Source organism: Lipotes vexillifer, unplaced genomic scaffold (genome assembly GCF_000442215.2).
Source record: "Lipotes vexillifer unplaced genomic scaffold, Lipotes_vexillifer_v1.1 scaffold352, whole genome shotgun sequence".
Lineage (NCBI taxonomy): Eukaryota > Metazoa > Chordata > Mammalia > Artiodactyla > Lipotidae > Lipotes > Lipotes vexillifer.
In genome coordinates this window covers 513,932-539,768 of record NW_006776684.1, presented here as the reverse complement: position 1 = coordinate 539,768, position 25,837 = coordinate 513,932, and the positions used below count along the sequence as shown (strand labels likewise).

The 25,837-nt window shown below is 44.1% G+C and overlaps 1 protein-coding gene across 3 annotated transcripts in view; it reads right to left on the bottom strand.

Annotated features, from left to right (window-relative positions):
• Positions 1 to 25,837, bottom strand: part of POU2F3 (POU class 2 homeobox 3) — an 88,243-nt gene that overhangs the window by 12,674 nt on the left and 49,732 nt on the right. For 2 of the 3 annotated variants that reach the window (XM_007450608.1, XM_007450606.1), the window contains 3 exons: positions 12,667 to 12,771; positions 11,121 to 11,223; positions 8,791 to 8,873 (listed from right to left, as the gene is read on the bottom strand). In XM_007450608.1, the coding sequence (XP_007450670.1) occupies positions 8,791 to 8,873; positions 11,121 to 11,223; positions 12,667 to 12,693 (213 nt within the window). In that variant the 5' untranslated portion in view covers positions 12,694 to 12,771. Of the gene's footprint in view, positions 1 to 8,790; positions 8,874 to 11,120; positions 11,224 to 12,634; positions 12,772 to 25,837 lie in introns of all 3 variants that reach the window. The other variant, XM_007450607.1, reaches the window with a different exon arrangement.

Here is a 25,837-nt window from a genome sequence, read left to right as displayed (position 1 = left end):
GCGTTCAACAGGCATTGACTGAAGATAACGGAGGGCATCTGAAATTCACTGCATTAATGGAATTTCCATAAAATTCCAAACTCTTGGGGGTTTTAAGAGCGCTGCCTAAAGGAACTCCAGAAACGGGCGCGAGCCGCGGCTGAAAGCTCGGACCCCAGAGACGGGCGCGAGCCCCCCACCCCTCTTCCGGGGAGCCTGTGCAGCCCGCCACTGCCAGGTTCCCGGGATCCAGGGACAATTTCTCAGGGAGAACACACGGCGGGCCTCAGGCTGGGGCAACGTCACGCCGACTTCTGCCGCCGCAGGACCGCTCCGCACTCCGTGCCCCTCCCTGCCCCCGGCCTGAGAGCGCCAGAGCCCCCGAGTCAGCGGCTCCTTTAACGCCGTCCTGTCTGAGCAAAAAGCAGACGCCCTCCAGCGACCTACACGCAGAGGCAGGGCCAAGTCGAAAGCTGAGCCCCTGTGAGCTGTGAGAACAAAGAAGAAAAAGGGAAATCTCTCCCAGCAGCCTCAGAAACAGCGGATTAAAGCTACACAATCAATTTGATGTACCCTGCCTCTGTGGAATACATGAATAGACAGCGAATCATCCCAAATTGAGGAGGCGGACTTCTAGAGCAAGATCTATGATTTTTTCCCCTTTTCCTCTTTTTGTGAATGTGTATGTGTATGCTTCTGTGTGAGATCTTGTCTGTATAGGTTTGCTTCCACCATTTGTCCCAGCGTTCTATCCGACCATTTTTTTTTTTAATTTTTTTCTTAATAATTAATTTTAATTTAAAGAACTCTGTTATACTTTACCTTCTTTCTATCTTTCCTTCCTTCCTTCCCTTTTTGAGACAACGAATCGTCCCAAATTGAGGAGGTGGACTTGGAGAGCAAGTTTTATGATTTTTTCCACTTTACCTCTTTTTGTGAGGGTATATGTGTATGCTTCTATGTAAGATTTTGTCTCTATAACTTTGCTTCCACCATTTGTCCTAAGGTTCTATCCTTCCCTTTTTTTTTTCCTCTAAATAATTATTTTTTTAATTCAATAACTTTATTATACTTTATTTTATTTTACTGTATCTTCTTTCTTTCTGTATTTTTTCCTTCCTTCCCTCATTCCTTCCTTCCTTCCCTCCTCCCTCCCTCCCTCCTTTCTTTCCTTCTTGCCTTCTTCCTTTCTTTTCTTCTTTCTTTCTTTCTTCCTTCCCTCCTTCCTTCCTTCCCTCCTCTCTTTCTTTCTTTCTTTCTTTCTTTCCTATTTCCTCCTACTTATACTAATTCTCTCTACTTTCTCTCCCTTTTATTCTGAGCCGAGTGGATGAAAGGCTCTTGCTGCTCCAGCCAGGAGTCAGGACTCTGCCTCTGAGGTGGGAGAGCCAACTTCAGAACACTCGTCAAGAAGAGACCTCCCAGCCCCACATAATATCAAACGGCGAAAATCTCCCAGAGATCTCCATCTCAACACCAGCACCCAGCTTCGCTCAACGACCAGCAAGCTACAGTGCTGGACAACCTATGCCAACCATATAGCAAAACAGGAACACAACCCCACCCACTAGCAGAGAGGCTGCCTAAAATCATAATAAGTCCACAGACACCCCAAAACACACCACCAGACGTGGACCTGCCCACTAGAGAGACAAGATCTAGCCTCATACACCACAACACAGCCACTAGTCCCCTCCACCAGGAAGCCTACACAACGCACTGAACCAACCTTAGCCACTGGAGACAGACATCAAAAACAACGGGAGCTACGAACTTGCAGCCTGCAAAAAGGTGAACCCAATCACAGTAAGATAAGCAAAATGAGAAGACAGAAAAACACACAGCAGATGAAGGAGCAGGATAAAAACCCACCAGACCTAACAAATGAAGAGGAAATAGGCAGTCTACCTGAAAAAGAGTTCAGAATAATGATAGTAAAGATGATCCAAAATCTTGGAAATAGAATGGACAAAATGCAAGAAGCAGTTAACAAGGACCTAGAAGAAATAAAGATGAAACAGACAATGATGAACAACACAATAAATGAAATGAAAAATACTCTAGATGGGATCAATAGCAGAATAAATGAGGCAGAAGAACGGATAAGTGACCTGGAAGATAAAATAGTGGAAATAACTACTGCAGAGCAGAATAAAGAAAAAAGAATGAAAAGAACTGAGGACAGTCTCAGAGACCTCTGGGACAACATTAAACGCACCAACATTCGAATTATAGGGGTTCCAGAAGAAGAAGAGAAAAAGAAAGGGACTGAGAAAATATTTGAAGAGATTATAGTTGAAAACTTCCCTAATATGGGAAAGGAAATCGTTAATCAAGTCCAGGAAGCACAGAGAGTCCCATACAGGATAAATTCAAGGAGAAATACGCCAAGACACATATTAATCAAACTGTCAAAAACTAAATACAAAGAAAGCATATTAAAAGCAGCAAGGGAAAAACAACAAATAACACACAAGGGAATCCCCATAAGGTTAACAGCTGATCTCTCAGCAGAAACTCTACAAGCCAGAAGGGAGTGGCAGGACATACTGAAAGTGATGAAGGAGAAAAACCTGCAACCAAGATTACTCTACCCAGCAAGGATCTCATTCAGATTTGATGGAGAAATTAAAACCTTTACAGACAAGCAAAAGCTGAGAGAGTTCAGCACCACCAAACCAGCTTTACAACAAATGCTAAAGGAACTTCTCTAGACAAAAACACAAGAGAAGGAAAAGTCCTATAATAACGAACCCAAAACAATTTAGAAAATGGGAATAGGAACATACATATCGATAATTACCTTAAATGTAAATGGACTAAATGCTCCCACCAAAAGACACAGATTGGCTGAATGGATACAAAAACAAGACCCATATATATGCTGTCTACAAGAGACCCACTTCAGACCTAGAGACACATACAGACTGAAAGTAAGGGGATGGAAAAAGATATTCCATGCAAATGGAAACCAAAAGAAAGCTGGAGTAGCAATTCTCATATCAGACAAAATAGACTTTAAAATAAGGACTATCAGAAGAGACAAAGAAGGACACTACATAATGATTAAGGGATCGATCCAAGAAGAAGATATAACAATTGTAAATATTTATGCACCCAACATAGGAGCACCTCAATACATAAGGCAAAAACTAGCAGCCATAAAAGGGGAAATCGACAGTAACACATTCATAGTAGGGGACTTCAACACCCCACTTTCACCAATGGACAGATCATCCAAAATGAAAATAAATAAGGAAACACAAGCTTTAAATGATACATTAAACAGGATGGACTTAATTGATATTTATAGGACACTCCATCCAAAAACAACAGAATACACATTTTTCTCAAGTGCTCATGGAACATTCTCCAGGATAGATCATATCTTGGGTCACAAATCAAGCCTTGGTAAATTTAAGAAAATTGAAATTATATCAAGTATCTTTTCCGACCACAACGCCATGAGATTAGATATCAATTATAGGAAAAGAGCAGTAAAAAATACAAACACATGGAGGCTAAACAATACACTACTTAGTAACGAAGTGATCACTGAAGAAATCAAAGAGGAAATTAAAAAATACCTAGAAACAAATGACAATGGAGATACAACGACCCAAAACCTATGGGATGCAGCAAAAGCAGTTCTAAGAGGGAAGTTTATAGCAATACAAGCCCACCTTAAGAAGCAGGAAACATCTCGAATAAACAACCTAACCTTGCACCTCAAGCAATTAGAGAAAGAAGAACAAAAAAACCCCAGAGTTAGCAGAAGGAAAGAAATCATAAAAATCAGATCAGAAATAAATGAAAAAGAAATGAAGGAAACAATAGCAAAGATCAATAAAACTAAAAGCTGGTTCTTTGAGAAGATTAACAAAATTGATAAACCATTAGCCAGACTCATCAAGAAAATAAGGGAGAAGACTCAAATCAATAGAATCAGAAATGAAAAAGGAGAAGTAACAACTGACACTGCAGAAATACAAAAAATCATGAGGGATTACTACAAGCAACTCTATGCCAATAAAATGGACAATCTGGAAGAAATGGACAAATTCTTAGAAATGCACAAACTGCCAAGACTGAATCAGGAAGAAATAGAAAATATGAACAGACCAATCACAAACACTGAAATTGAAACTGTGATTAAAAATCTTCCAACAAACAAAAGCCCAGGACCAGATGGCTTCACAGGCGAATTCTATCAAACATTTAGAGAAGAGCTAACACCTATTCTTCTCAAACTCTTCCAAAATATAGCAGAGGGAGGAACACTCCCAAACTCATTCTACGAGGCCACCATCACCTTGATACCAAAACCAGACAAGGATGTCACAAAGAAAGAAAACTACAGGCCAATATCACTGATGAACATAGATGCAAAAATCCTCAACAAAATACTAGCAAACAGAATCCAACAGCACATTAAAAGGATCATACACCATGATCAAGTGGGGTTTATTCCAGGAATGCAAGGATTCTTCAATATACGCAAATCTATCAATGTGATTAACCATATTAACAAATTGAAGGAGAAAAACCATATGATCATCTCAATAGATGCAGAGAAAGCTTTTGACAAAATTCAACACCCATTTATGATAAAAACCCTGCAGAAAGTAGGTGTAGAGGGAACTTTCCTCAATATAATAAAGGCCGTATATGACAAGCCCACAGCCAACATCATCCTCAATGGCGAAAAACTGAAAGCATTTCCACTAAGGTCAGGAACAAGACAAGGTTGCCCACTCTCACCACTCTTATTCAACATAGTTTTGGAAGTTTTAGCCACAGCAATCAGAGAAGAAAAGGAAATAAAAGGAATCCAAATCGGAAAAGAAGAAGTAAAGCTGTCACTGTTTGCAGATGACATGATACTCTACATAGAGAATCCTAAAGATGCTACCAGAAAACTACTAGAGCTAATCAATGAATTTGGTAAAGTAGCAGGATACAAAATTAATGCACAGAAATCTCTGGCATTCCTATATACTAATGATGAAAAATCTGAAAGTGAAATCAAGAAAACACTCCCATTTACCATTGCAACAAAAAGAATAAAATATCTAGGAATAAACCTACCTAAGGAGACAAAAGACCTGTATGCAGAAAATTATAAGACACTGATGAAAGAAATTAAAGATGATACAAACAGATGGAGAGATATACCATGTTCTTGGATTGGAAGAATCAACATTGTGAAAATGACTCTACTTCCCAAAGCAATCTATAGATTCAATGCAATCCCTATCAAACTACCACTGGCATTTTTCACAGAACTAGAACAAAAAATTTCACAATTTGTATGGAAACACAAAAGACCCCGAATAGCCAAAGCAATCTTGAGAACAAAAAATGGAGCTGGAGGAATCAGGCTGCCTGACTTCAGACTATACTACAAAGCTACAGTAATCAAGACAGTATGGTACTGGCACAAAAACAGAAAGATAGATCAATGGAATAGGATAGAAAGCCCAGAGATAAACCCATGCACATATGGTCACCTTATCTTTGATAAAGGTGGCAGGAATATACAGTGGAGAAAGGACAGCCTCTTCAATAAGTGGTGCTGGGAAAATTGGATAGGTACATGTAAAAGTATGAGATTAGATCACTCCCTAACACCATACACAAAAATAAGCTCAAAATGGATTAAAGACCTAAATGTAAGGCCAGAAACTATCAAACTCTTAGAGGAAAACATAGGCAGAACACTCTATGACATAAATCACAGCAAGATCCTTCTTGACCCATCTCCTAGAGTAATGGAGATAAAAACAAAAATAAACAAATGGGACCTAATGAAACTTCAAAGCTTTTGCACAGCAAAGGAAACCATAAACAAGACCAAAAGACAGCCCTCAGAATGGGAGAAAATATTTGCAAATGAATCAACTGACAAAGGATTAATCTCTAAAATTTACAGGCAGCTCATGCAGCTCAATAACAAAAAAATAAACAACCCAATCCAAAAATGGGCAGAAGACCTAAATAGACATTTCTCCAAAGAAGATATACAGACTGCCAACAAACACATGAAAGAATGCTCAACATCATTAATCATTAGAGAAATGCAAATCAAAACTACAATGAGATATCATCTCACACCAGTCAGAATGGCCATCATCAAAAAATCTAGAAACAATAAATGCTGGAGAGGGTGTGGAGAAAAGGGAACACTCTTGCACTGCTGGTGGGAATGTGAATTGGTTCAGCCACTGTGGAGAGCAGTATGGAGGTTCCTTAAAAAACTACAGATAGAACTACCACATGACCCAGCAATCCCACTACTAGGTATATACCCTGAGGAAACCAGAATTCAGAAAGAGTCATGTACCAAAATGTTCATTGCAGCTCTATTTACAATAGCCCGGAGATGGGAACAACCTAAGTGCCCGTCGTCGGATGAATGGATAAAGAAGATGTGGCACATATATACAATGGACTATTACTCAGCCATAAAAAGAAACGAAATTGAGCTATTTGTAATGAGGTGGATAGACCTAGAGTCTGTCATACAGAGTGAAGTAAGTCAGAAAGAGAAGGACAAATACCGTATGCTAACACATATATATGGAATTTAAGAAAAAAAAAATGTTATGAAGAACCTAGGGGTAAAACAGAAATAAAGACAGAGACCTACTGGAGAACAGACTTGAGGATATGGGGAGGGGGAAGGGTGAGGTGTGTTAGGGCGAGAGAGAGACATGGACATATATATACTAACAGACGTAAGGTAGATAGCCAGTGGGAAGCAGCCGCATGGCACAGGGAAACCGGCTCGGTTCTTTGTGGCTGTCTGGAGGGGTGGGATAGGGAGGGTGGGAGGGAGGGAGACAAAGAGGGAAGAGATATGGGAACATATATATATGTATAACTGACTCACTCTGTTATAAAGCAGAAACTAACACACCATTGTAACGCAGTTATACCCCAATAAAGATGTTAAAAAAAAAAAAAAAATTCCAAACTCTTGTGACTGCCATTTTACTTTCTAAACAATCATCTTCTTTCCGGAGAGTATTTTGTTTTTTTGTTTTTTTTAATCAAAGGTATTCCAGTGCTGTCTAAGCGCACCTTGATCTCATTTGTGGTTGTCAGGAGATATTCTTTCTTTAGTTTACTTTCATAGGAGAACAGGACCTTATACCTAGAATCCATGTTGTGCCCATTTGGGGTCAGGAATAAATCCATGCCGTCCACAGAGAAGAAGCAGAAACCCATCAGGCTTGGGGTCCTAACGGGCTTGTGTCCGGGGCAGGGGCTGCTACCGATGTGGATGGCATGGCCTAAGTCCGCCCTCTTCTATCTCCTTTCCAGTTTACTCTTTTCCGAGACTGGGGTTAACTTTACTCCTTTCTTCCAAGATATTCAGGCTTCCCATTCAGACAGGCAGCCTTGTGATGACCAGAGAGAAGTTAAGGACTCTCTTCTCCCGAGGGAGGGTCTTTCAGAACAGAATGATTTGAAACCATTAGGCTTTGATCCTGTTCTGCGGGAGAGAAGGTGGCGTGGACCAGACCCTCAGGACAAGGCCTCGGTCCTCTCTCAGACTTCCTTTTCATGAACTCATTTGTTCTTTCGTCCCACAAACAAGTCTTGAGCTCTCTGCTGGACCTTCCCCCTACTCCCTTCACATCCGATCAGCGGCTGAATTGCACGGAGTCAAATTCCCCAACGTCCCCTGTCAGCCCCTCCTCTCTACCCTTATTGCCACCACCCAAAGCCAGTCCCTTTACTGCTGCTCCAGGATGATCTTAATAACCTTCCAAACAGTCTCTCTGCTTCTGGTCTCACCCGGCTCTCGTGTTATAAGACACGAGAGGTGATCTTGAACCCTCTCTCAGATCTCTTCCAGATCTAAGTCTGTGATGATGCGATTCGGAGAGCAAGTCAGGAGAAGGTCCAAGAGCTCAGGACTCTTGGTGTCCCCACTTCTATTAGCCACTAGGGGGCACCCACCCCCTTCCAGGGGCCTCCACTGGACTCTAGCCCTGTAAAGCCAGGGCCCTGAGTGATCCATGGGGATCTTAGCTCTGAGAAGGGACATTAGGGTCTCTGCAGTCATTCCCAACTGTCCCACACGTCCATCTCTGCAGAGGCGCCTCATGCAGCAGTGCAGGCATTAACTGCACCGGGTCACCCAGATAAGGGGAGGGGTGGCAGGTCCAGTGTAGCTCCTGTTGCCCTCGCCAAGCCATACTCCCTGGCGTGAGGCCGCGTCTGGCCAGAGGAAGAGGTGCCTTTTTTCTCCCTGGAAAACAGGTGCTGTGTGGCACCACGGCAGCTCTGCAAAGGGCCCTCTCGCAGGCCTCCGCCCTCCTGACCCGTGCTTTGTCCCCTCCAGGAAGCAGTCTAGAAGAGCAGTTCTTAAGAGAGGCCCAGAGATGAGAGGCCCTGGCTTGGTGTTCTCAGGACATCAGGTCTCTGGGCTTCTGGCCTCCCCCTTGGCGCTTGAGAGCACCTGGGCAGGGCTGGCGGTCACCTTGGCGTCCCTGGAAAGTTGGCTGATCCCTGGTTCTCAGAGGAGTGATGCCAGGGCCTGACTGGGGCGGGAGTGGAATGCCTGCACACAGAGCAGGCTAGCCAGGGAGCTGAAATCTCTGGCTTCTAATTCTGGCTCCACCTGTGATACTGGGCCCCTCATTTCCTCTGGCTGTGGCTTGAATTCGCCCCTGTGCCGACTGGGATAATCCCTTGCGATTCCCTCTTCCCCAGAGGGGTAAGTGTACCGTCAAGGGGGTGGGGGAAGCCTAGAAGCTTAACTCTGTCAGGAGCTGGGACAGGAAGAACGTGGGTGTTTACCTGGGAAGCCAGGCCAGGCCCCGTCTGTGGGAGGAGGAGAGAGCTTTGCTGCTGTGGAAAGGCGAGAAGATTTGACTGCAGACCTGGGTGAAAGGGGAGGAACAAAGGAGCAAACGAATCAAATCCAGGCCAGCTGAAAAGACACGCTCTACAGCTTTGGAACCCTGATAACTGTCCCCGCCCCGCTACCTAATCATGTCCATCCACCCCGCCTCCAGCCTTGTGGAGAGGCCCCCATGGGCACTGTCAGGATTGCCACACACAGGTGGAGACGAATCAGACACAGGGATACACAGATGTAAACAGCAGTCCCCAAACCAGTCCTTCTGCCTGCCCGCCTGCCTGGAGTGGTGCAAAGGCTGAGGAGGGTCAAGGTAACCTGCTCTGGGATTTGAGAACCAGGCCTGGAGAAACCCAAGGGGGAAGGAGATGTGGGGATGACTACTAAGAATTCAAGCTGGAGGTGAGGGTTTCCCTTTTGCCTGCAGAAGCACCTGGGATGGCTACAAAGGCCTAGCCTGATCTGCAAAGATGCCGGATCAAGGGAATGGTGCCATACAGCTCCAAAGGGCCGCAGCCAATTGCCAGAGGCTCTTGGCAGGACCCAGACATTGAACACTTGGGAGGAGAGGCTGAGAGAGAAGGGAATAGCGGGGGGCAACTCTACCTGGTGGTATGGGCTCTACCTGCTCATTGCACGGCCTGAGGATCGCTTTCTCCAGGAAAACTGTCCATGAAGGGCTCTGCCTGGATGGTGGTCATGACAGTGGCCTCCCTCAAAGAAGAGCCACAGCCAGGAACTCTCACTCTCGCTGTGGGAATGGGGCCATCAAATTATCGAAGCACACAATGAGGCAGGTCACCCCAAGCACTCAGCACACAGCAGAACTTTGGGTTCTCTGTTGTCCCTAAGCTATTCTGGGTCACTGATGTGTAGATCTACTGATGCTGACCGTTTTGCTCCTCAGTCTAAAACAACCAAGGCTTAATTTTTCATTATTAAAATACATAGGCAAAAAAGCTCTCGCAAGGAGCCCTGTACTGGGAGTCGGAAGCTTGAGTGCTAATAGTAATCTGACACTTATGTTGCCTTTTGAAATGTACAAAGCCTTCTCATATGCATTATTTCAAATAACTCTCAATAACCTTGTGAGGCAGAGTTTTACTGTGATTCCAGTTTTAGGGAGGAGAAAATGGAACCTCAGAGAGGTTAGGTAAGTTTCTCAAGGAGACACAGCTAGCAAGGGACTTTTTTTTAACCAATGAGTTTTTCTGATTCCAAATACTAAACTGTTTCTTTCCCCCTGTGTCATACACTGACCTCATTGGTTATATGCCTGAGCCAGTTTCACAACACCGCCTTTCAAAAAGAAACAGAATGAACTGTTACCTCCCCTTTCCTATTCCAGGAGTATCATATGTACTGTTTAGCTAACATAAATACTCACAGGTTCACATATGTTCTCATTCATCATCATAATAACACTCTGAGATGACTTGGTAACTAAGGATAACTATAACTTGGGCAGGTGCTAAGGACAGAAGGCAGAGTTACATTTTCTTTGGGTTCTGGATTTCCAAAGCCTCTCCTTGGGATTTGTACAATGGAGGGAAGCTTATATTTCATCGCTTTCAGCCCTAGCTGGTAGAGATGGGAGAGAGAGAGGCAGTACAGTGCAATGCCGAGAACATGGGTTTCCGACAGACTTTTATGCAACTTTCTAGTAGGTCACCGGTGACATAATATGACTACCTACCGCACGAGGTTATTTTGAAAGATGTCAGGAAAATCACTCCGCAGAGCTCCTGGCATATCATGCTCAAGAAATGTTAGCTATTATTGTGAATATTCTAACCTGTTTGTTCTTGGCCAAGAAGTTGCCCGTGAGTAACTTCCCTGCCAAAGAAAACCTGAAAACGCTCTCCACAGCCTGTGGGTGGCACTGCTGCTCTACCCAAATGGAATTCCAGCTTCCCAAGGGTGGAAGTCTGAGTCTGCGTCCACAACCGGGGGAGATTTCCAAGGATCCGGGACTTATCTGGACTGCGATTCCCAAGGAGTTCCTCCTTCCTTGTTCTGCCCCAGCTCCTGCCACCCTTGCGCCTTCGGTCTCAACTGGCCATGAAATTGAGGACGATGGGAAGGGGAAGCAGAAAAGGAGACTCAACCTGGAGGGCCACACCAGGTCGCTTCCTCGGGCCCTGAGGTGGACAAGCCGCTCTTAATACTAGAGGGTGAGCCAGTCAGCCACGCCCCACACTTGGGTCCCAGCAGGCAGAAGCAGATCCTTAGCACACTCATCTATGTAGAAGCCCCCAGGGTTTCTCACCTTGCTGCCCAGGCTGGGTCTGAGATAGCAGGAACTGGGAGACAGACTGTAGGTGTCCGGGAACCAGCACAAGCTGCTGGAGCGGGTGGAGGGAAGCCATGTCCTGTGCAGGGAGATACAGGCATCACAGAATTTACAAGCTGCAAGTTGGGCTCCATCTGCCCGCCGCCCATCTGTCCTGTGGGTCTCCATAGGGACCTTGCCCAATGCCTCTGTATCCCTGTGTCTGACACATAGCAGCTACCCCATTAATGATGGTGCTGCTACACCTCCTGCACTCAGCCAAGCTGTGCCTTGCTTAAACCTTGCCTTGTTATATAACTTTTGTGTGTATCCCACAAGGTCTCCCAGCTAGACTGGTAATGCCCTGAGGGCACAGACTGTGGGTATTACCCATCTCTCAGAGGTTTATCCTAGAGATGACAGGCAATCCCAATTTTCTAATTTTTTTTAAAAAAAATCTCACGCCACTTGATATGCTAAAAGCCGCTTTTGTCTTGGCCATTTCCTGGTCCTGAACCTTTCCTGGAGGAAGAGGCACGTTATTCGTTCTTAATAAAACCACTCTGATTAAACAGAAAGTCCATTTCCCCTGGGTCCCTCCCAATAGCCCCCCAAAGGGAAATTCTACTTCCCAATACCTGGGGGATCTGGGAGTCCTCTGTGACCTAGACGCCCAGGGTTCTGTGACCCCACAGGACTGAGCTTAGGTCTTTCCGCAAAGGAAAGACTTGGTAAACCCTTGCTGAATAAAGAAGTGAAGGAATAAATGCACGTTCTAGTCTTAAATATTTCCAGGGAAGGGTCGGCTCTTTCCTCCCCTGGGAATCCAGATCAAGAAAGGGGCTTGGGGGCTCCCCTGGTGGCGCAGTGGTTGAGAGTCCGCCTGCCGATGCAGGAGACGCGGGTTCGTGCCCCGGTCCGAGAGGATCCCACACGCCGCGGAGCGACTGGGCCCGTGAGCCATGGCCGCTGAGCCTGCGCGTCCGGAGCCTGTGCTCCACAACGGGAGAGGCCACAGCAGTGAGACATCCGCGTACCGCAAAAAAAAAAAAAAAAAAAAGGGGGGGCTTGCCGCGTGGACACCCGCCTTCTCAGACATTTGTCGTTACTATTTCAGATGCCTCTTAAGTCCTTCTAGTATGACAAAACCTTGCGGGAGGAGAATGGGCTTACTGGGGACGGAGATGCTCTGTAACCACAGCAGTAGCTGTCATCGTGGGGCTCCCCTGAATATGGCTGGCAGACCCCAGCCCCATTGTAGGGCTTAGCTCCACTGTTTTGGCAAGATTGACTCCTTGTTTTTCCCAGAGGTGGAGACCTCCTTCTTCCCATAACTAGCCAGCCTTCACCTTTCAGAGGATTGTTCTGTAACCCAGCCCCCCTCCCACTGCAGGCCTCCAAGTTTCCCTGCAGGGCATTTTTTTAGCCCAATCTGCATTCACTGAGAGCCAGATCTTGAGGTGAAGCGTTTTGCAGGCGGCTTGACTTAAACTCACTGGCCCTCTGAGAACATCGGGGCTTCCCAACTCGGGCTGCCATTTACCCCAGACATTTGGTTTCCAGGCATCATGGCAGGTCCTTGACTCAGGTGGCATGGCCGATGAGAGAGGGTCTGCTGCAGAGAGTCACTGAGGTCCTCGGTTTTAATCTGTAAGTGGAGGCAGGGGGAGAGCATCAGTTCTGGGCCTCCCCAGGCAGACAGAAGTGGAAACTTAGAGAAGACCGAGGCAGGAGGTAAGTGACAAGCCTGGAGAGTCAAAGAATTAGCTCAGCGTCTACTGGGCTGCAGCTTGATTTTCCTGCCGGCGTGAGCCCTTCAGGCCGGGGCAGCTGGTAAGGGACAGAGGTGAGAGTCTCTCTGGAGTAACCATCCTCGAGATGGGGAATCCACCTGGACTGATCGTTCCCGAACACCATTCGGGGGCATGTGCTGGTACATAGTGCAATATATGCTCTTCCTCACTGAAACTCCAAAAAACGAGGAATTTTTGTAGTGACTTTAGACATTTCTTTTAGATTCCGAGGTGATGTTCTTTTTTCTTGGTGTGTTAGAATTTCTTTTAGGAAATGATGGTGATCCTAAATGGTATTTTTAAAACTCCCCACTTTCACAACTTAAAAAAAAAAAAAATTGGCAACCCTTTACCAATCTCCTTTACATTATGTTTTTTTTATTTTCCTGGCCCACGAAATCCCAAAGTCTGGGAACCAGTTTCCCCTCCGTCCCCCCTTGTTTTCCACACTTGTCTTCCCTCTGCGTGCTGAGCTGCCTTTGCAGCTGGCCTCTTCACCCATGTGGCTTAGGTGACAGTCCTTGCCTGTCTCCCTACAGGCGGGGACATGTCTCCTTCACAATCACTGCTGTAGTTGCTGCCTGAGGGGACTGTGGTGGTGTGCAAACTCTCTCCAGCCTCCACCACCCTTCGGTGGCAGCACCAACCACCCACCTGTGGGCTTTCCAGGTGTCCAAGGGCAGGGCAGGAAGCACTACTTGTGCCCACCCCTCCTCCCACCCTGAGAACAACTACAGTAAGTCCCCTACACACGAACCTTCAAGCTGCAAACTTTCAGAGATGCGAACATGCATCTGGTTCCAGCGAGGAACCAGAACCTGTGCCATCAACGTCAGGTGTGAGTGAAATTGCAGCTTGCCCTCTGTCTCTTATTGCTGACGATCCGTCAGCTCTACCATCTCCCACCTCCTCTCCCTCCTCCAGTCAGTAACTCTTCTTGCCTGTTCACTCGATGCCAGCCCCTGGATGCCAGCAGTTGTACTGTACTACTGTACTTTTCAAGGTACTGTACTGTAAGATTAAAAATGTTTTCTTTATTTTTTGTGTTTGTTTGTTACGTATTATTTGTGTGAAAAGTGTTATAAACCTATTACAGTACAGTACTATATAGCCGATTGTGTTAGTTGGGCACCTAGGCTCTCTTTGTTGGACTTGTGAACAAATTGGACTTACGAATACGCTCTCAGAATGGAACTCATTCGTATGTAGGGGACTTACTGTACCCTCTTGCAGCGTTTCAGGAAGTCCATTGTGGGGATGGGGGCGTTGGGTAGGGAGTATGCAAGTGACTTTGGATTCATATAATATGGCAGGGAGCTTGGGATCTAGACCATACCTTATAAAAGACATTGGGGGACCCTCTGATGGAACCTCTTGGCCATAGCGACCCTGGCTTAAACCATTTTCATGGTCTATAAAGGGAATATCACTGACATCCTGCAATCTTTTCTGTATTAGTTTAACCCAAGGTAAAGGTTCAGACTAACAGCTCTACTTGTGTTTACTCGCGGTGGAAGAATGGTGCTTTGGATTACTCAACCAAGAGTTCCCTTTGGTTGGAGAGTTAGGAAGATCTTGTTGAGTGACAGAGACTGAGGAGGGAGCTCACGTCCTAAATATGGTGCCTTGTACATAGTGGGAACTGAATGCGTGCTAACTGAATAAAAGACATAATCAGAATCCACCTCTCCATCCTTCAGTGGGATACAGCGAGGAAGACATCAAACAGGGAGCTAGAACTTGTTTCCAGTCCTAACTCTGACTCTAACTGACGATATAACCTTGAGCAATCATTTCATATCTATGAGACTTGGTTTCCCCATCTGTTGTATGATTCTACATCATTCTTCTTTCAGTCCTAGAATGGAATTATAAAATTCCAATTCCGTGGTGTATTTGGCAGAATCTGGCTAGTCCACGCTGCTGTCGTGTTCCTAGATAAAGCAGATCTAAACAGCACTAGGAAGTCCTAGTTGCACCCAAATTGGTAAGAGGATGCTTCTTTTAGGGACAGTCTTTACAAATCACTCCTCTCTTCTCTCACCTAAGGAGGCTATTCTGGAGCCTTGGAAGCAAAGAAGAGGAAGGGAGAGTGTCAGGAAGTAACACAATGGGGGCAGAGAGTTAGACATCAGGAAAACTCCAAAGGCATTGCCCCCCAGGAGTGATCTCCAGGACAGCTGCCATCCCTACCCCCAGTGCCCTTCAGCTCTCCCCACCCACACTTGGCATCTCCATCTAAGAAGCTTGCTGTCCTAGTTCTTCCCCCAGAAATTAGAGTTTTCACATCCTAGATTCCAGGGAAACATTTGTTAGCAGGTTTTAAAAAGCTCAAAATAGATGGTAAACTACTTATTTCAAACCACCACCAATCTTAAGCTTTGCTCAGAGGGGAGATTTTACTTAAGCGAATCCTCCCTTCCCCACATCTCCCTTCTGCAGCCCCCTCCTTCTCCTGGACGGCCCTCATCCCAAGTGGGGATAGGTGAGGCAGGATGGAGGGGGACGGAGGGAGAACATGGAAAATTGGAGCTCAAAGCACACTGGTGGAACCACCGCAGGCAGCTTGGCGCGGCTCCAGCTCAGAGGCAAGTGGCAGGGTTCCTTTATAGACTCATTATGCGCAACGGGGAGATAAGGGGGTACAGCTATGACACAGCTTGAAAACATGTGCTTTGCCTCCAACCTGGGTGCTATCTGTTAGAATCAGTGCCAGGTCTTCCTGCAACACTTAATTTCAGAAACCAGCGCCATCATAAAAGAAAACTCACTCTTTCATCTGCTTCCTGGATCAATTGCCCTCCAAACTCTTTTAGGGGCACTGCCGACCTCCCACTTCTGAAAATGAAGTGTCTGATAGCAAAAATAAACCCCTCTGGGTGTTAGCCTGGGGCGTTTTGACAACTCTGTGTGTTCCTCTTCTCAGTTCTTGCTTTATTGACCTCTGACTCTTTCATTTTTCATAATTCATTACCCCTTGTGTGTGAGCTGCTGACGGTAAACCCCAAAGGAGACAATCCTAAACAAACCAATTTGAAAGACAGTAAAGCAGACTACTTTTCCTGTGACAAATTCTAAAATCTCCACTTTGGTCGGTGGGTCTCAGAAAGAGCAGAGCTGTCCTAGGAGGAGGATATACAGCAGCAACTCCGTCTGCCCTCCCGACCCCGGCACACTTCTCCGACGATTCTCTGAGGGCTCAGGGGCTATAGCTAAGACAATCAGAAATCAAGAAATAAAGTCCCTTCCAAATCCAAAGAGCCCTTTCACAGCTGTCGAATGCAAAAGATTGGAGCCTTTCCAGGCAACTGGGTGTTGGCTGTGGATCGGGAAAATGAGACAGACTTCTGTTGGATCCCATTGACTTCTAATGTGAGAACCGGAGGCAAATTGGATGAAGACCCAATTTCCCCCGTACTTGTGAAAACCCAACCAAACCCACAGCCTGTCTGGAACCGTGAAGATCGTCTCCAGGGTCCCTTTGGAGCTTCATCTCACGCAAGTGAAATATTTCTCCAGGCCCTGTTTGGGATGGACTAATCCCTGGGGACGTGGGCCACCACAGAGGCCTCTGCCTGGTCACAGCCATCGGTCATCCCGTCCATGTGTTAGACATGGCTTGTTAGTTCAGGATCTTCTCCAGCCACTGAGCTGTGCAAAGGTGTCACACTGAGTCTTGGGCAGTGACCAGGGAGGTAGAAAAGTATCATGGGTGATTATCTTTTCTAATCCCAGCGAACTCCCTGACATCACCTGCTTTAGAAAGAAATAGCCTCATTCTGGGAAGAGAGAGCCCCTTCTGAGGAACTGGAAACCCTTCATACATTCCTTACTTGGCTTCACCGCCCAGCCAGGAAGTGTGGGGATGAGTGTTTATCTTCCCATCTCACAGAGACCAGGAGTGCTTCAGAGATGCGTGTAAAGTTACACGACAAGACACTGGCTAAACGTTACAAGAGAATGGTCCTCTGACCCTCCCCAGGCAGTCTATCTACAAAACAAGACTACAAACATCTCAGGGATGGGAGAGAGAACAGACCACAGGTGATGTTCTGGCCCAGATCTACACTTGGACCTCCTTATTAACCATCTGTTTGGGGTCACGCAACGGGGCTGGAGTACTTAGCCTTAGCCCCCTCCCCGGGACATTTCACATGACAGTCTCTTGGGGGGAAAACAACTCAACATTAATGACTATATCACTGGCGATGAAAATGATCAAAGCTGTAGTGCCAGTTGCATAACTCGTTTGTGGAAAGTGTTTCATAAACATTTCACAAGAAGGAGAATTTCAAAGCGTGAACATCTCCCAACCTGCCTTCGATTACAGGCAAGATTTTTTTTTCTTTCTTCCCCCCATCTATACATCTCCCTAGCAGTGAGGAAGAGTTTCTGTTTCGTAACTGATCTATAAAAGGGTTGACAAACGTTTTGCTCATGAAAAGATCCTAAAAATATATTCCAAGCGGTAGGGTAGGGCAGGCAGGTAACTTATCTCAGATGAACAAGGCTGAGAGTCCCCTAAGAGATGCTGGCTGTATTTTTGCTTGGGGGACTCTCCTTTCTCCATGGCTCCCGGCTGTTCCCTATGAGTCCAAGGCTCCTGCCTCTTTGGATGCTACCCTGAATTACCTGGGGAGATGGCCTCATCCAGTCCCTGGTCTCTAGTCAGACCTACGACAGACCAGCCTAGGCACACCTTTGCCCATGCACATTGGGATCTTCTCCTGGAAAGCATCGAACTTCTAGACAAAAGAGTGATGGAAGTGAGGAGACGTGGGGCCCTTTAATAAACATACAGTTTCTTAGGAGGCTGGAGCCACTTAGAGTCGTTCCCTCCCGAAAAGAATCTTTCCAAAGAGGCATCCTTGTTTTTCCTGCTTGTACCTCCTCTGGAAAGGCAAAAAGCTTATCAGTCATGTTATTTAATGCTTTGGCTTCAGTTCTTAGGGCACAGCACTGCTAGTGCTGACACATATCTGAAAAAACCCCATCATTTTAAGCCCATAAAAGTTTTCTTCTCCCTCTGGCATATAGGTCCGTGCATTCAAGTTTTAAAACTCTAGGAAGGAGCTGTGCTCTCTTTGAGGACACATCCTCCCAGATATTTTTGGTGCCCAGGACTTGAACAACTTTAACCACTGTACCACTTCCCAGCCCTCGGGAGATGCCTGCAGCGTCTGCTTCCAGTGAGGAGCTGGATTGATGCAAGCTCTCTTTTTTGACCCAGATCTTTTTTTTCGGCCACATCGCGCAGCTTGCAGGATCTTACTTCCCTGACCAGGGATTGAACCCCGGGCCCCAGCTGTGAAAGCACCGAGTCCTAACCACTGGACAGCCAGGGAATTCCCAACCCTGATCCGTCTTGAGTCAGAGTCTTCTGGTTTTCCTGGTTGCCTACCTGTTGGACAAGAGCACAGAGCTACCTTCTCTGGTTCTTTGGCTGGGAAGGAGCACCACACAGAACTGTTGATTCGCCCACATAGATGGCTGTTCTGCCCCCCAAGAAGTGGAATGGCAGGAGGTGGGGTGGGGTAAGAAATGCTGAGCACGGTCTCAGAATCAAACTCTGAGAACTGTTTGCCAGTGGCTCTTCCTGGGAATCATCTTGTGTGTGAATGCTGGCTGTCATCACACTGGGTTCTTTTGCATACATTGGGTTGCCTATCATGGAAAGACTGTAATCCTTTTTAGAGCAGGGGATGGAAAAAAAAAAAAAAAAAAAAGACATCCAGGAAACAAGTACAAGGCTCAGAATCAACCAGGAGCCCTGACTTCGGGCTCTGCCCCTGCCTCTAAAAACCTGCATGATCTAATATTTGTTTACTTCACTCATCCATCTAGGCCTAGATTATGCCTCCACAAAAGGAGGAAAATAGATGAGATGGAATCGACTTAAGAAATTTGGAATGTATAGAAGAGAGAGTGGGCGTTGACTTGTGAGTCTACAAGTTTGTTTATTGTGTCACTAGACCCATTTTGCAGATGAAAAGACTGAGGCTTGGAAAAGTTAAGAAACTGGCTGAAAGTTACACTGCTGGTAAATAATAGATCTGGGATGTCAATCCACGTCTACTTGATTCCATAGTTCTTCTACATAAACCTGAATACCATGTGTGATAGAATCATAGACTCTTCAAGGTAGCTTAGCGCGGATTGTGTCGGGTGCATGGAAGACATTCAACAAGTGTTGATTCCCTTCCTTCCCCATCAGAACTGGAAGGAAATGTAGATATCACCTGGTTCAAATGGCTCATTTTACAGCTGTGACTCCTGATGTCCAGAGAGGAGAAATCACCTGCTCAGGGCAACACAGCTAGAGCTGCAGCCAAGCCAGGCCTGGAGACTAAGGCAGGGCCCCTAAGGACCAGTCTCCTAACTCTCCACCCAGTATTTGGTCCATTCCACTGCACTGCAGCATGGCTCTATCTTCTATTTCTATGACTCTGATGTTGTTGCCTATTCTAGCTCCTCAAGTAACTCAGTAGTAACCCTAATCCCATTGCTCTAATAAGATTTAATCTCAGTCCCGATTCAGAGCTCTCCATTACTACACAGGGTAAGGTTTAGACACAGATAAAGCACACATCTACTTGATGTGTAACCTAATACACTTAGTTTGAGAACGAGCATTCTGTATTCCCTTGACTCTCACATGGACGAAGTAACTCCAGGGGGTTGATATTTGCTTTTTTCCTCCCTCATCATGAGGAAGAGAGGTAGAGAGGGGAAAGACAAGGCTCAGCCATGCCATGAAATCCTCACGCCAGTGTACATTTTACTCTGGGGCCCAAAGGAGACTAATGAAAGGAAGGACAGATGCCTTGCTCGTCCCGGACACACAGGCACACACATGCACACACATGCATGCATACACACCAACTTGTGACTATGAAGCGCTACACAGATTAGCTCCAAGAGCATCAGTTCGAGAAAGAGAAAAAGGAATATTTTTAAAGCATTTTAGAAATTAAAAAGCATTTTCAAAAGTATCATCATTTATTCTTCATGATGATTCAATGAGGGAAAAAAATCTTATCCAACCATTTTTACAGATGTAGGAACCAAGAGTGGGAGGAATTAATATGTCCATCACACAGCCAGGAAAAGCAGAGCCTGACTTTCTATTTGGGTCTTTGGCCTCCAGGCTCTCTTTTCCCTATACGACTCTGTAAGGCGGCCCCACTGGGTTGCCACCCAGAATTTCCCACGTAAAAATGAGCTTGTTGACCTCCGCCTCCCCACGTGCCATGCTATTTCCATGTGTGGTACACGGTTGGTGTAAACATTTCCATCCACAAGTGTAGCCTGGGACTTTTACATGGATGTGAGGCTGACATAGTTACTGAAAGCAAACTTTCAACAAGTCTGAATGAGATTCTCTTTGGCATCCCCTGGGGAACTGCCTGTGACCTGGAAGCCTGTCTCTGAAAGCCTGAGTGTTGGCTATAAATGCACGTAAAAGGCTTTTCCCTGGTAACATTTATATTTGAGAACAGTCTTCTAAGTAAGGCTGAGGCCCTTATCTCTTGTATTCTTCTGGTACCCCAAATAAAACGAGGCACCTCTGTGGCCCTCTGACACCAGGTCTGCTCCAACAGCAGTTGGAGTAGACAGTCCTCCATGTGGCATGCTTTAAACAGAGGTTTTCCTTCCCCATAAAGGTCCCCTTCCCAGTTTAGCTCAATAAATATTTGGTATACACTCATTGTATACCAAGAGGAACTGGGACACAAAGGTGAATAGGACCTTCCAGATTAATTAGGAGACAGCAAGTAAAAGAGCAATTACCTGGAGTGCAGTACTTACAGCAGTGGGAAGGCGGTACAGTGGTCACATGGAAAGGTTGTGATTTGCTTTGTCAGGGCAGAGGATAGCTAGAGAAAGGGGAATGAGGTAGGAAGTCTCCACGGAAGAGAAGTGAAGCCTCTGAGGAGCCCTGAAGGACAAAGACAGTTTCACCAGGAGAAGATAAAGCAGGGCATGCCAGGAAATGGGAGCAGCTTGTACACAGTCACAGATGGTGAAACAGGGCTTCATGTTCAGGAGCGACAAGCTATTCAGCGTTGCAGCAGCGTGGGGTGGGAGAGGCCTGGGCAAACAGCCAGGGCCTGACGACAGAGGTCCTGTGGGTCACGCAAAGGAGTCGAGGCTGGACTCGGGGGCAAAGTGTAACTCAGGTAAAGGGCAGGGACACGCGAGAGTTTTGTTTAGTTTGATTATGTTAACAGCTGTGTGGAATATGGATTTGAAGAGAGGACAACTGTAAGTGGGACAGCTAGTTAAAAAAACTGTTTATTGCAATAGTCTAGGTAAAGAACTGATGAGGACATGCCTAAGGCCAAAACACTAAGAACGGAGAAGAGACAGAATGGCAAGTTTTTAGGATAGAAAATGTATTTCCACCCCTAAAGGTTTATCCTTTATAACAAAGGACTATTTCAGGAATTCTCTGTTGAATGCCTGCAGGACTAAAAGAGCTAACACAGAAAAAATTCTGAAAGAACATAATCCAACTGCTAATAAGAGATGGAGTGGAGGGTATTTGGGGTTTCAGAAGGTATTCACTTTCTAAGTCAAATATTTCTGCAGTGTTCAAATTTTTAAAGGTAATTATTCATTTTAAATTAGAAAAAATTAAGATTAATCTTAATTTAAAGTTAATATTAAAAATAGTAAGCACTCAAAATTTCATTAGTCTGTATGCAAGTTCTTAGTTTATGAGGTATTCAAGTTACTTACAGTTCCCTCCTTTACCTGGTGAAAGGGAAGTCTTGAGAGGTTTAGGGGCACATTTTCTAAATAAACACACATATATGCAGATATGTGTATTCTGTGTGTGCGTGTGTTTTGTGTGTGTGTGTGTGTGTGTATTTTTTTTAGCAATAACTGGGAATCCATCTCCTTCTTCTGCCGCATCTTGAGTCATTGTCTACCAGCAGGCAACACCTGTAGGTCTGTGGCCTACAGACCTCACTTATACCTTTCCATGATGTTCTACAGCTTACAAAGTACTTTCAAACATATCAGTTTGTTCTATTTCCAGAATATTCCCATGAGATTGAAAAGGCAAGTGATGCTATTCCTGTTTTACTGTTGAGGAAAACAAGGTTCATGAAAGGTAAATGATGTATCCAAGGTACATGGCTGGCTAGCAGGAAAGCTCTGATTTGAACTCAAGTTATCTGATTTAAAATTCAACACTTCTTTCAAATTTCTAGGATTTTCTGAGGAAGCTTCCCAAATAAGTGGATTTTCAGTCACTGAAATATATTTCTTACATCTCCAAACCCTTTATTTCAGTTTTGGATAGATACTTATTGGTTTCATTTTTGAATAGAGATCTTGTATTTTATACATCTCTACTTTCCCTTAAAGAGTACTTGACAAAGATATCACAAATAAAGAAGATTACAGGCCAGCATTACTGATGAACATAGATGCAAGAATCCTCAACAAAATATTAGCAAACCGAATCCAACAATACATTAAAAATATCATGTACCGTGATCAAGTGGGATTTATTCCAGGGCTGCAAGGATGGTTCAGTATTTACCAATCAATCTGTGTGATATACCACATTAAAAAATTAAAGAATAAAAAATTATATGATCATCTCAATAGATGCAGACAAAGCTTTTGACAAAAGTCAACAACATCCTTTTACAAAGACTCTCCACAAAGTGAATATAGAGGGAACATACCTCAACATAATAAATGCCATATATAACAAGTCTACAGCTAACATCATACTCAATGGTGAAAAACTGAAGGCATTTCCTCTAAGATTAGGAACGAGACAAGGATGCCCACTTTTATGCAACATAGTATGGGAAGTCCTAGCCACAGCTACTAGACAAGAAGAAATAAGAGCTATATCCAAATCAGAAAAGAAGAAGGAAAACTGTCGTCCCTGTTTGCACATGACATTATACTATACATAGAAAATCCTAAACACACTACCAAGAAACTACTAGAGCTCATCCATGAATTCAGTAAAGTTTCAGGATACAAAATTAATATACAGAAATCTGTTGCATTTCTATACACTAACAATGAACTATCAGAAGGAGAAATTAAAACAGTCCCATTTAAAATCACATCAAAAAGAATAAAATACCTCGGAATAAATCTAACTAAGGAGGTAAAAGACATGTACTCAGAACTGATGAAAGAAACTGAAGATGACACAAACAGATGGAAAGACACACCATGTTCATGGGTTAGAAGAATTAATATTGTTAAAATGACCAAGGCAATCTCTAGACTCAATGCAATCACTATCAAAATACCAATGGCATTATTCACAGGACTAGAAGAAGTAAAATTATTTGTTGTATGGAAATTTGTACGGAAACACGAAAGACCTGAATAGCCAAAACAATCTTGAGAGAAAGAACAGAGCTGAAGGTATCATGCTCCCTGACTTCAGGCTATACTACAAAGGTACAGTAATCACAACAGTATGGTAATGGTACAAAAACAGACACATAGATCAATGGAACTGAATATAGAACCCAGAAATAAATGCACACACTTATGGTCAATTAATTCACAAAAAAGAGGCACGAATATACAATGGGGAAAAGGCAGTCTCTTCAATAAGTGGTACTGGAAAAGCTGGGCAGCCACGTGTAAAAGAATGAAATTAGAACATTTTTTTCACACCATATACGAAAATAAATTCAAAATGGATTAAAGACCTAAATGTAAGCCCAGAAACCATAAAACTCCTAGAAGAAAACATAGGAAAAACACTCTTTAACATAAATTGTAGCAATATTTTTTGGATGGATCTGTCTCATAAGGCAAAATAAAATTTAAAAAAATTAAATTAAATTAAATAAACAAGACCTAATTAAACTTAAAAAGCTTTTGTGCAGCAAACAAAACCATCGACAAAACAAAAAGACAGCCTACTGAGAATATCTTCTCCTATGGGTGAAGATATTTGCAAATGATATGACCGATAAGGGGTCAATATCCAAAATATATAAACAGCTCATACAACTCAATATAAAAAAAAATCACGCAACTCAATTAAAACCTGGGAAGAAGAACTGAATAGACATTTTTCCAAAGAAGACGTACAGACGGCCAACAGGCACATGAAAAGGATGCTTGACATTGCTAATCATTAGAGAAATGCAAATCAAAACCACGATGAGATATCACCTCATGCCTGTCAGAATGGCTATCATCAAAAAGACCATAAATAACAAATTTTGGTGAGGATGTAGAGAAAAGGGAACCCTTGTATGCTGTTGGTGGGAATGTAAATTGGTGCAGCCACTGTGGAAAACAGTATGGAGATTCCTCCAAAAACTAAAAATAGAACTACCATATGATCCAGCAATTCCATCACTAGGTATATATCCAAAGAAAATGAAAACACTAATTCAAAAATTCTCCAATGTTCATTCAAATTCCCCAATGTTCATAGCAGCATTATTTACAATTGCCATGATATGGAAGCAACCTAAATGTCCATCAACAGATGAACGGATAAAGAAGATGTGGTGTATGTATACAATGGAATATTAGCCATAAAAAAGAATGAAATTTTGCCATTTGCAGCAACATGGATGGGCCTGGAGGGTATTACGCTTAGTGAAATGAGTCAGACAGAGGGAGATGAATACTGCATGTTATCGTTTATATTTAGAATCTAAAAAATAAAACAAATGAATGAATATAACAAAACAGAAACAGACTCACAGACAAAGAGAACAAGCTAGTGGTTACCAGTGGGGAGAAGGAAGGTGGGAGGGACAAGAGAGGGGTAGAGGACTAAGAGGTACAAACTACTATGTATAAAATAATCAAGCTACAAGGATATATTGTACAGCACAGGGAAATAGCCAATATTTTATAATAATAAATTAAGTATAATGTATAAAATTTTTGAATCACTATGTTGTATGCTGAAACTAATAAAATATTATAAATCAACTGTGCCTCAATAAAAAAACATTCAACACATCTTTCAAATTCCTAGGATTTCCTGAGGAAGCCTCCCCAGATAAGTGGATTTTCAATCGCTGAAATCGATCCCTTGTAGCTCCAAGTCTTTATTTCAGTTTTGGATAGATATTTATTGGTTTTGTTTTTGATATTTATTAATGTATTATATACATCTCTTCTTTCCCTTGAATAGCACCTGAAAGATAATTTAGTCAATGACTCAATCTTAATTGTGAACTCTTTTTAAAAGCAATCATGCCCTCGGGGACACCGAAGTGCTTGGCCTCTCTGTTGGCAGTAGCACTAAATGGCCTTGAATTGCCTTTTTTTTGTTTTTGCAGCTCTGCTTTTTCCACGTTTTCTGCCTACTTTCTCACAACCAGGTTTTTATCCTACTGTTGGTATCCTTGCTTCTAGCAGCCCCTATTTCAGCTCAACTTCGCAACTTCTATTTGCTAAGGGCTAGAAAAAACATAGTTAAGTTTGTTATAACTGTTTCTAAAATAAAAGTTTGAGGCTCTGAGAAAGGGTTTGGCTCCAGGTCTCATTTGCTTCCTTCTTATTCTCAGCTGGATCCTAAATTGGTGAGGCTGCTGGCTCTCTGGATAAGTGAGGCACTGCAGTGGCTCTGTGCAGCTGTTTGACATGGGGCTCGCCCTTTGGTTCAATTTTTACTGACTACGTATCTATCCTGTTACCCTTATTAGCCTGCGACAGGGCTCCAGGCACAATGGTTGGCTGAACCCACACAATTGACAGTGTAAGCTAAATTCTCTAAGGCTGAGGAGCAGTTACCAAATTTATTGCCAAAAGGCGGAGTAAACTTGAGCCAAGGGACTCTCTGACAGTATATCTGTTTCCCTACTTATAAAAGGAAAATCATCTCTGAGTCTCACCCAGGTCTCAAGAGTTAGGGCTAAATGTCTATAAAACCTATTCTAGGAAGAGCTTTCCCTA